The following is a 12,565-nucleotide window of genomic DNA, read 5'->3' on the forward strand; positions in this document are numbered from 1 at the left end:
TTACACACTTTTTTAGTAGCTGAGAAGATTATCACCACTCTCATTTCAGTATGATAAATATAAAGCTAATGATAGCGGCCGGTTTGTTTACCTTTACACAAAGACTGGAAACAAGAGGAAACAGCTAGCTTGGCTCTGTCCAAAGGAAACAAAATCTGCCTAACAACACTACTAAAGCTCACTAATTAAAACTTTATATCTTGTTCATTTAAATTTTACAAAAAGATAAATGCAAAAACAACAAGTTGCGGTTTTACAGGAATTATGTCACTGGGTCATATCTTGCCAGACAGCGTTGACTCCAGGAACATACTCCCCATAACACTATAAAATGTTGTTTTAACACTTCGTTTTTTATATGGTTTAAACTAACAAGATATAACGTGTTAATTAGTGGGCTTTAGAGGTGCTGGTAGACGGATTTTGTTACCTTTGGACGGGGCCAGGCTAACTGTCTCCAGACTGTGTGCTAAGCTAATCACACCAGCTGCTGGTGAGTGCTTAAAATAACATACAGACAAGAGAGTGGTATTAATTTTCTCATCTAATTTTCTTTAAGAATGCGAATAAGTGTACTTCCCAAAATGTTGAATTATTCCTTTAAATATAAGGCTGGCATTATTGGTTATTTTTCTTGCCAATAAATTCCATGAAAAGACAAAAAAAAAACAAACAAAAAAAAAAAAAAACAATCAATGCATTGGTCCATCTCTCAGTACTTTCTGACTTCCTTACTCTATCCGTGGCTCTCAGCCCCAAAACCATTTGTTCCTGCTGAAGACATAAATCTTTAAAAATAGATCACAAACTTTTTTTTTTTTTTCATTTTTAAAGCATGTAAGTCATTTCCCAATATAACTTGGCATCATAGTTTTTCAAATTTTTCACAAACATTACTCATACAGGAGTAAATAGTACATTTGTTGGGGACTACTGTCAGCACCATTGTTCATCATGTTGAAGGAACATGTCCCCCAGTGCAGCAGTGTGTCTCATTCATGTGTTTTAGTTTTTGCACAACAATTGAGCTCCATGGCACAGAGGAATAATCTATGTCAGTTTTTGGCTACACAGACAGTACTAAATAATAGTTAACAGGATCAATTAATTGTTGGTTCTAGTCTTTTTATAGGATTTGTTGACAGTAACAAAACATATAGAGTAGCATCAGCCTTATATTCTAAACTATTCAGATCAGTTGTAATTTCATAATAAGGTTTGTGTAAAGCAAAGAAACTTAGCCCAAATCCCAAGATCCTACATGCGTTTGTGTGTATTAAAAATGGACTACTGGCAATCTGCTGAGAAACAGGACTTAAAAACAGGGCCTTGGTTTACATTACAGCATTGCTTTGATGCTCCTCACACTCAGCAGAGTCCTCATGAACATTCAATAAATTGATTCCTCAAACATTTCCACTGGGGTTTGGCATTCTTTTGAACCTGCACCATACATTCTCTAATTGTTTTTGACAGTAGTCTAGCCCTTGGTTCTTTATTTTTTCAAAAAAGGAAGGAAAAGGGTGGAGTGTTGTGAAAAAAGAGAAAGAATGAAGGGTTACTGGGCTACAGATGGACCAGTAGGTCAGACAAGCTGTGTCTCATTTCCACACAGAGTTGTAATGAGAACCCGCTGGGGTCCCTTTAAGCACAGGCCTAGGATCAGCTTACCTCTATCCCGAGCCTCTAACCTTAACTGTCTGTGAAACGGTATTGTTAACAGAGACTGCATGGTATCTGTGTTTGGAATTGCAGTCTGTTCATCTTCTTTTGGTTCCTTTCCATCATATACAGCCTTTGTTTCTTTTCAACTCAAAAGGTGAACTTAAGTATCCAGGATGTATCACTTTGGATACTTTATCACATGTTTTACAGTCTGAGAGTGCATCATGAGTCTGTCAGCAGCTGATCATATTTAGTTGCTTAAGAAAGGTTAGCATGTGACCTGCCACACCACAGGTACAGTTTAGCAGGCTGACCTAATGCTTTTCTTATAGACTGCTCAGCTAAAGGGAGTCCAGTTGCAAGTTAACAGGGGGCTCTAGCACTTAAATGCCTGTATAAGTGTTTCTACAGAGACCCGAATAGAATTAACACACTTTGAAGGAAAGAAGATGAGGGAGGGAGAGTTGCCCTATAAAAGCAAGTTAAACTTTTGACACAGCCTGAAGAACCACTTAGGTCCAAGCTCTTGTGTTCTTAATCTTGATAGGCTTGGAAGACATTTTTGCTCTTTAAAACAGCTATAACCAATGTTTTTACAATAACAAAGGATCAAATGACTGAGTGTAATGTGAAATGTGTCACTCATACTGGCAAACTCACAGAGAATTATCAGCCAACTCTTCTGTTCACCTCAGCTGTACAGATCTTTTTAGCACCTTTCAGCTAATTGTTTTGGTTTTTCGTCCCGCAACTTTTCTGTTTTCATTCACTCTAACGAAATCTCATAGCATCTTTTTCAACTGCAGCAGGCAGCTGTTTTCAAATGTCTAAAAGTAGATTGTACCCTACCTGCCCAGCACCAAACAGCAGACAGAAAAGTTACAAGAGCATTCAGCAGCTACAGTGCTATTTCCCTCAACAGTTGGTGGAGAACAAAAACAGAGCTAAAAGGAGAATTAATATAGGACTTGCATTCTTCATTTGGGCAGAAACACGACTCCAAATGAATGATAATGTTGCTCTGTGTCTGCCAGATGTCTAAATAGGCAATGATTTACTAACAAGATCACCATATCAATTTAAAAGGTCTTTTTGCTGCAAGTTGGTAAGGGGCCAAAAAATCACATCATGCGGATTTAAAGAGTCAGTTCATCCAAATTACAGACATCCCTGTGGATATTCTTCATTCAAACTCATATGAGAAAATAGTCCTGAAATTGTTCATAGTATGTTCTGTGGATTACCCATTTCTGGTGTAACAATGACACGGTCTCTGGATAGATGAATATAGATGTTGGCATTGCTTTAAGCACCACAAATTCAATTAAGCTCAAATTTAACTTTTATGGAGATATATGTCATAACCTCTGCAAACAAAATAAAACTATCTGCATGGCTAGATACAACCACAGATAAATAAGAAAACTTTTTTTTTTATTTGAGTGAACTGACTTTAAATATAAAGAAAAATATTCAAGGTCATACTGGAGAGAAGTATCGCTGTAGTACATCAGTCAACATGTGCCCACATTACTGTAGCTTTGCTCTAATTCGTTTCTGGAAATGGGCAATACATTCATCAATGTCACTAGTCAATAATGTGAATTCATGCATCACTATAAGGTATCTAATTCCATTCAGACTCCTTTGTTCAGGAGTTGGAAACACTTATTATATCTTCAGAACCAAAATCCAACACCTAATTTACGGGAGCAGCACTTTATTCATAATATACTATTTACACATGTCAGGTTCACCAAATCATTTATAGGTTCTGTCTTGTTTTCATAGGGAAAGAAAAACAAGTGAAATGGGACCTCTTGCCAAAATATTGTCTTTGTTCAGTTCTGCTAAAAATTTTGGCACATGTAGAGCTATAAACTTTAATGACAGGTTTCATTCAGAGCAAATAATCTACAACTGTGTTTTCACTTCAAATACTTAGTTAAAACAAGCGACTCATAACCTTTCTGAATTATTGAAGAAGCTGCTAAATGGGGAAGGTAGGAGGCTCTGACAGACTCAACAGTGACAATGCAGGAATCAGCATGTGGTATTTTGTTCACAAGATGAGTTTTGGGATGGATTAACACGCAACAATTCATAGCCTCTGGCAAAATAAACTGCTGCTGAGTTTTTCAAATTTTAGTTTTTGATGCTTTGAACATCACAAGCAGAAGGATGTCTCTGATATCTTAAAACTCTTAGTAAGTAAAACCAAAAATGCATGACTAGACACCACAAAGGGTAAGTGGGAAAATATGTCTTAGTCATTTGGGTGAACTGACCCTTTAAGCAAGAAATCCTAAAAGCATCACTTATTTCAACTTCTTCTGAAGAGAGGAAGAGGAAGGTCAAACCTGAGAAGAACCATTCTGCTGTGTGCAGACCAGACTGTAGCTCAAGGATGGGGGGTCTGAGAGTGGATAGGAGCCAGAGCTGCAGGGCAGGAGGAGTCAGATTTGGTTTCACCCCTGGGTGTGCTGAGTAGAGGTCTGCTTCTCACACCAGGGCAAACAGTATTTCACCATGTGGTATGAACCTGCAGACCTGCCCAGAGGATTTCACCACCATACTCCTAATGATGGAAAATTAACGCTCCACTGACCTGAGTTAAATGCCCCTACTGACATTTCCAAACTATTTACAGCATGAGTCTAAAAACAGCAAGTTAAGGGATCACTCAGGATATATTTCTGTTGATTCGGGGCGTAATGAGGAGAACCTGTCAGACAAGTTTTGTTATGATTTCCATGTAGGGAATGAGATGAAATAGAGGGGGAAATTGTTAAGAAAACGACTGGTGATAAAATACCGTGGGCTAAAATTAGAAATCAAACATGTCGGTCAGACCCAGAGGAGCAACAAGTGAGAATTCTTTGACCAAGGAGACAAATTTATCCACAAGGTTCACCTGATACAAGGAAACCAAGTGTGCTGAATGGAGAAGAAGTCTTTACGCACAATATACATAGACTCCTCCCAGACATGCCTGGAAGAAAACCTCTTGTTACAGTAGGAGCTGGCCACTGACAGAGGCTCCATCCACGCTGACTGATGCTCCAAAACATCTGAGTAACAGTCTATGTTCATATTTTGCGAGCTTTACGCATATCCAAAATGAGAGCCTTTATTTCGACAGTGACAGTGTTATGGGTGATAATACTACCCTGCATGGAAGCTATTCACGGATTGTACAGTTTTGGCCAGCATGAATTTTTCTACAAAAAGAATAACTGCAAACCCATTCCTGCAAACCTCCTATTGTGCCACGATATAGAGTACACGGAGATGCGCCTCCCGAACCTGCTCGGACACGAAACCATGAATGAAGTTCTGCAGCAAGCTTCGTCTTGGATCCCGCTGGTTCAGAAGCAATGTCATCCCGACACAAGAAAGTTCCTGTGCTCCCTTTTCGCTCCTGTCTGTCTGGACGATTTGGACGAGCCCATACAGCCGTGCAGGTCCCTGTGCGAAAGCGTTAAATACGGCTGCGCGCCCGTGATGTCCGCTTTCGGCTTTCCATGGCCAAAGATGTTAGACTGCGATCGTTTTCCACTCGACAATGACCTGTGCATACCACCTGCAGGCATCGATAACTTTGCACTAGTCACCAAAGAGGGTAAGATTTAATTGAACTGTATTTTAGTGGCAAATTTACCAAGAGTTGTGCGCAAATGCCAAATTCAGTTAGTGGCGCCTTAATTATAATAGAACATGTTTACTGCTTTATATAACATGCACATGTAAACAGCATGAATTTCTGATTCTGTTTAGAAACTTTGTGCATATGTATTATGTGCATATTTAGCACTGCACATATCATTTTGTAAAGTAGTCTATTATGTCAGAGCATGTATTATTTACAACATATACATTATGTGTTCAGTCTGACAGGTTTCATCACTAGTATTCACTGTTTTGTTAACTGAGTCTTATTTCTGTTTCAGTGCCCAGAGTGTGTGATGCTTGCAAGGAAACGGATGAAAATGACAATGAAATTGTCGACAACTTGTGTAAAAATGACTTTGGTAAGTCTGCCCACTTATTTTATTAGACTAGGAGTGCCCAAGGTGAAGCTCAGGGCCCCAAAAGGTCATGAAGGGAGGTTCCAGGACATTTCAGGCAACATAAGGGGAAATTTCACTGTTAGATGTGTTTCTTTCACCAGAAAGTGCAATGAAAGAATGAGGATTGTGACCAGGATCACTCTCCTCACTTTTATCTTGCTTATTGAATGGGTTTTAGCATCAAAACATATGTAAATACATAAGCCTTAGGCTTCTAACATGGCTTTCATTAGGACAGCACTACGTCAAAAAGAAGGATCTGTATCCAGTATAATGTTTGCAACAACAATGCCATTTTCCATCCCTTACTCTCTCTTCTGCATGCAATAAGCTCTGAAGATCAAAGTCAAGGAGATCTCCTACATCAACGGTGACACCAAGATAGTGCCAGAGACCAAGAGCAAGACCATTTACAAGCTGAACGGTGTGACGGACCGTGACCTGAGAAAGACGGTGCTGTGGCTGAAGGACGGCCTGCAGTGCATCTGTGAGGAGATGAATGACATCAATGCTGCCTACCTGGTCATGGGCCAGAAGATGGACGGCCATCTGGTCATCACCTCGCTGAGGCGTTGGCAGAAGGGACAGCGCGAGTTTAAGAGGATTTCCCGCAGTATCCGCAAGCTGCAGTGCTAGGAAGAAAGAAAAAGAAAAAGAAAAACTGCATGTGTGACTGTTGAAGTTTAGTCAAGCCCTTCCCTGTTGACATTTTCATAATCGGGTTTCACTAATAGATTCCTCTCTAGATTCTAGCAAAATTTTCCTGGTCTTAGACACACATCTCCAGTTTGTCAATGGTTTATCAATACAAAAAAATGCCAAATATCCTAAAAAAAATACACAAGATAGGCCATACATGAGGTTACAGAACAAAAAAACCTTACATTTATTTTATCTACAGCTGCATTTTTTATGGATTTTCAATTTCTGGAAGGTGCTAGGCCCCAATACACTCAAGCTACATTAATCAGTATTTTTAAAAGCCAACTTTGGGTAGCTAAAAAACACTAATTGGCCATGTCTTTTGAGCAGAACAGCCACAATTTTATCTGCTACAGACACAGAGGCAAGTAAAAACAGAATGACAAGTCCATATTTCTGAGATTTTGTGCAGTTCATCCATTGACTCACATTCATTTTGCACTTATGAGGCATTGAACTCCCCCTAGTGGCCACTTTTCATGTGGTGCGTCTTCTTGCAGGGGGGCCGTCTTTGCTGTCACCTCACTAATTGCAGTTAATTACACTCAGCTAGTGTGCCAGGTGTAGAGGAATTATTAATTACACGGTTGGAGCAAAAACTAACTCGGCATTAAATCAGGATTAAAAATGATTCACTCTAATAATCATTGGCAGATGTGGCCTAACTGTTAAATCCAGCAGTAAGGGAGAGATTATCACACTTTAAAACATCATTAAAATGAAAACTTTTTACTTTTATTAAAAACTTTAAACTTTTACAACATCCTTTTTTCTTCTGGTGTCACTAAAATATTCCTTGGGATGTACAGTACCAGTTTGGACTCACTTTACCATTCCTTTGAATGAGAAAGTGTGTCCAAACTTGACTGGTACTGTACATCTGCTCAGATCTGTATCATAACTGAAAAATTAAGAAAAATTCATGTGGGGGGGCTTCAAACAGGATTCAATCATCAGCATTTTGTTTAGTTGTGTCTGGACTATATTCAAAACTCTCACAGGAGCAAATTACATTAGAGGAGTCAAAGGTCTTGACACCTTGAGATCAATACCCATGATTGAAGTATTTAGGTTAAATAAAAAGAGACATTTTTAGAGGTTAAAAGTCTTCCAAATAAGGTGTTTGCATCTGATAGATTGTCACTTCTGTCATAGTTCAACAGACACCATGACTTGACTTGACTTGACCTGACTGGACTTGACTCGACTTGACACCATCACAAAAGTGGATTAATAATGTTTGGTGCATATTGAGTGAAGCTGTGATCCCTGTGTGTGCTTGTGTGACGTTCAAAGACAAAATAATGTTTGTGCTTTTGTATTCCTCCCGTTTTCTCAAACAAAAATGAGAGATAGCTGGCTATATTCTCTTCCTGTTCAACATTTATTCTTAGCAGTCTTTTTATACTTGAGCCACTGCATACTTTTCTACCACAGTATGATAAAACTAATATTTTTCTACTCCAGACTTTCATATTTCATTTGAATTTTTATGTTAAGCTTTGGTTTGCATCTTCATCCTGTTTTTTGATGAGCTTCCTGCTTTTACTCATTAACTGTTTTTAATTACCTGGCTTTTAGGTATTAATATCTGAGTTTTGGCTGATATAGTGTTGATTTGATGAGCAGTACTTTTAACAAATAATCATGTGGTTGTGTGTATGTGCAATGTAAAGTATTTTTTTTTTGGAAGTATTACTTTGTAAATATCAAATAACGTCCTTTATTCTTGTATAAAGTTTTCAGCCATTAAAAGCTGCCAGCGACATGTTTGAAATGACTCAGCTTATTGTTGTTCCAACAGTCCATTAAAAGTAAAGGTCAAATATGACTGCATTCAGAAAACTGATACACTGAGGAATAACAGAGAAGTGTCAAAGTGCCATGTTATATGGTGGAAAGTAAACCCATGTTAGGTACTATTGATCACACAGCACCATCTAGTGGAATTATCTAACAAATTCTTATCATAGGTCAAAGCTAGAATCATGAGAGACATTTGATGTTGTGTCTATCAATATAAGACATTTGTATTTAATTAGAGCTGCAATGATTAGTTGATTAATCAATTAGTTAATTGACAGAAAATTAATTGCCTACTATTTTGATAATCAATTGATCATTCTGAGTCTTTTTTTTTTTTAAGAAAAAATGTCCAAGTTGAATATTTGGTCCTCTATGACTGTAAACTGAATATCTTTAGGCTGTGGACTGTCGGTCAGGACAAAAGAGAACATTCGAAGACGTCAAGTTGGGCTTTGGGAAACATTTTCTGACATCTTATGGACCAAACAACTAATTGATTAATCTAGAAAATAATCGATACATTAATATTTAACCAAATGAAACATTCTTCACTAACATGTTGCAACACTTCATTTTTTTCCCTATAAAATATATTTGCACCAATAAATTTAGGTTTATGATGCAAAACTCATTTTGAGCTGTAAGTTATGTGACTGAAGCCAATCAAATGGGGAATTTCATTGACGAAAAAGATACCAAAAAGCACACTTTGCTTGCTTTTGCTTTTGTCTTCAGTTATTCCACATTTATTTTTATTATGTTGTTTTTATGCCTGTTTGTTACTATCCTGCCTGTGAAGTGAAGCACTTCGTAATTTTTATTTTGACGAGTGCTCTATGAAATAATTCTTCACCTTTTTATTTACTTAATACTGAAAGGCACCCTGTAGCCCCAAACAATGACATATTTGAAAACAAATGTGAGCTGCAACAAAAAATTACATGTCTCTTTAGATTATTTTTATAATTAACTGATAGCTTGATTCATCTATAAAATGTCAAAATACTGAAAAATGTCCATCACAGTTACCCAGATCCAAAGGTGAGGCCCTCACATTGCTTGTTTTATCCGACCAACAGTCTAAGACCCAAATGCATTCAAATTATTATGATGCAAAACAGAGAAAAGCAGAAAAAAGAAGAGAAGATGGAAAAAGAGAAGACGGAGCCAGCAAATGTTTGCAGTTTTTGCTTGATAAATAACTTTTTAAACGGTGATTGAGTTGAATTTTAAGTCAATACGTTAATCAACTAATTGTTTCATGACTACATCAAAGTATTGTGCCTGGTTCTGTACAAGCTGGATGAAGGCCGTTGTACTGTCAGGCCAAAATAAAACTATCCACTGGACTGTAGGAGAAGAATTAAAGACGTTTCACTATGCGTTATGTAGACTTGATCAGTTCTGCTCATTGGTGGGGAGTCCCAGACATTTCCACATCTCTGGGCTTATCGCTCCGTGATGTCACATGGGCTGCAGACAGTTATCGTAGTCGCACGAATCAAGGTGTGAATTAGTGTGAAACCAAATGAGAGGGGGGTGTCAGGGCAGCTCTGTAGCCTACAGCCTAAAAGATTTACATAGTGTCCCATAAGGAAGGAACATCACACTCAGGCACATCACTGTCTTCTGAATAGCACCAAAAGTGAACTATAGCTATACCAACCTAAAGGATTTAACTAACAATCACTTACTTACTTAAAATGCCATGTTAACACCCCCTCCCACAAGGTTTTTACACTACTTCACACCTTGATTCATGTGACTGTCACATGACTCCCATGTGAACTTAATGACTCACCTTCACAACTCTCATGTGATATTATGGTGGGATTGACCCAGAAAGGCTTAAATATCTGGGACTCCCCGCAGGCCAGTTGAGATGATGAAGCCTCCTGAATGAGCGGCTTCAAGTCTTCTGTTCTACTCCCACAGTCTAGACAATAGTTTCATTTTGAACTAATAATGCATAAAAGTGTTCTGTTCTAGTAGTCCAGAGTCCAACCTGAAAGGAAATGGAGTTTTGCCAGGGTTTTAGTATATTAATTATTCATTTGTGGTCTATGCTTAGGGACTGGGCTGCAAATGATCTTCAGTTATACACCTGTTGCATTTTCCCTATGTAACCAGGTTTACCTTGTAAACTACAAATTGCAACATTGCCCTTACACAGTGGAGGAAGAAGTATTTAAATATTTTACTTAAGTATAAGTAGCAATACCACAGTGCAGAAATACTGTTACAAATAAAAGTTCTGTATTCAAAATGTTATTTAAGTAGAAGTACGCAAGTATTGGCATCAAAGTGTACTTACAGTACCAAAATTAAAAGTACTCATTATGCAGAAATGCAAATTTCAGAATACTACATATTATATGATTGGATTCTAATTATAGATAAATTATTGTGTGCGCATAATGCTGCAGCTAGTAAAGGTGGGGCTAATATCATAATTTATTAGTTGATTGTATTTGTTAATGACCTGAATCTGTAAAGTAACTAAAGCTGTCAAATAAATGGAGTTGAGTTAAAAGTGCATCAAAATTGTACTTGAGTACAGTTCTTGAGTAAACATAGTTTTTTAAATTCCATCACTGACCTCACACATGTTCGAATGATAATACTTTCCACAGTTAAATGCTTGCTTTGGATTGTATGTGGATTAACATTTTATGATATGATATTTCAATAACTGTTTATTTCCCTTGTGAAACAATCTTCAAGGATACATACTTGCTGCATTATGAGATGTACAAGCGGGTGTCAAATTGAAGGAAAAACCAACATAAAGTGTCTTAGTAAGGTGTTGGGCCTCCATGTGCTGCCAGAACAGCTTCAATGCACCTTGGCATTGATGTCTACAAGTCTCTGAACTCTTCTGGAGGGATTAACACTATTCTTCCAAAAGATATTCCCTTGTTTGGTGTTTTGATGATGGTGGTGGAGAGCGCTGTCGAACACGTCAGTCCAAAATCTTCCATAGGCGTTCAATCAGATTAAGATCTGGTGACTGTGAAGGCCATAGCATATGATGCACATCATTTTCATACTTATCAAACCATTCAGTGACCCCTCATGCCCTATGGATGGGGGAATTGTCATCCTGGAAGAGACCGCTCCCATCAGGATAGAAATGTTTCATCATAGGATAAAGGTGATGACTCAGAACAACTTTGTATTAATTTGCAGTGACCCTTCCCTCTAAGGGGACAAGTGGACCCAAACCATGTCAGCAAAATGCCCCCCTACAGCACAACACTGAATCCCCTCACTGTAGGGGTCAGATATTCAGACCTGTGCCAGTTTTTCCTTTAATTTGTGGCCCGTCTGTTTTACAAAATACATTAAAGTGGGAATAGCCTATGTGATGAAATTTAAGTATTGGTCAAGAGCAAAGTTTTTGTTCATTTATCTGTCAACTACTTTCTTTATTATGCGATACAAAACTAAAGAAATTAGTAAAAATGTCCATCATAGTAATCCATGAAATGTTTTTGTTTTGTTTGTTCAAGAGAAAGCAGTAAATTCTCACATTTAACAGGCCGGAGGCATTTTTGCATGAAAATTGGTTATTAAAAGAGTCGCCAATTGTTGCAGCTTAGTGTCCTGTTTCCAACATTTCGGAAAGCAAAAATACCCCACAGATCATTAAGACCCACTCAGTGGTCAGTCATGTATGAATCATGGAGCTTGAAGCTACAATATACAATATCTCTCTCACTCACTCACTCACACACTCACACACACAGATACACACACGGGTTTGGCCATAACTGCGCAATTCAGGCTACTTAACAGAGGAATTAAACATCATAATGAGAGAAACTCTCAATTATGATGCCTTCACAGTTATGGGAAAAATAATCTTTTTGGGGGAGATTAACAAACCAAATATGATGACTGTGGATTTATGGGGATTTTGCTATGACACTCCGACTTGCCTTTATATGACGTTTGGGGGGCGGGAAATGTAGATACCCAGTAAACTACCGTTGGGAAAATTAATACTTTTTGAATGTGTATTGTCTGTTACTCCATGCATAATATTAGCTAATACTGTGGGGAACTTTGTGTGATAGTTCTACATGTCATGCTAACTACTTCCTGTTATGTCTACAATGGCAACTTTTGGGTTGGATAAATAAAAGGTCAATTAGATGTATGATAGGGATGTTTTCTTCTTATTCACACTCCAGCTATGTGGCCTAATTTGTAAAACATAATAATACAAAAATACCTTTTTTACTGGAACACTTTTTGTTTGCTATTGCTAAGTATTTAGTGCATTGAAAATCGCACTTCTCGCCTAGAGGCTGAGTTTA

General features: G+C 37.8%; 1 protein-coding gene and 1 long non-coding RNA gene across 2 annotated transcripts in view; one reads left to right on the forward strand and one right to left on the reverse strand.

The window, feature by feature from the left end:
• The window catches only part of LOC137179971 (uncharacterized), a 41,218-nt gene that overhangs the window by 28,429 nt on the left and 224 nt on the right, over window positions 1-12,565 (reverse strand). Inside the window, exon 2 of the long non-coding RNA XR_010927899.1 lies at window positions 6,255-6,367. This is a non-coding gene — a long non-coding RNA (uncharacterized lncRNA). The remainder of the gene's footprint in view (window positions 1-6,254; window positions 6,368-12,565) is intronic.
• Window positions 4,480-8,205, forward strand: sfrp2 (secreted frizzled-related protein 2). The gene is made up of 3 exons (XM_067585094.1): window positions 4,480-5,287; window positions 5,616-5,696; window positions 6,067-8,205. The coding sequence occupies exons 1-3, from the start codon at window positions 4,786-4,788 to the stop codon at window positions 6,369-6,371; spliced, it is 888 nt and encodes a 295-aa protein (XP_067441195.1). The 5' UTR covers window positions 4,480-4,785; the 3' UTR covers window positions 6,372-8,205.

Source organism: Thunnus thynnus, chromosome 3 (assembly GCF_963924715.1).
Source record: "Thunnus thynnus chromosome 3, fThuThy2.1, whole genome shotgun sequence".
Lineage (NCBI taxonomy): Eukaryota > Metazoa > Chordata > Actinopteri > Scombriformes > Scombridae > Thunnus > Thunnus thynnus.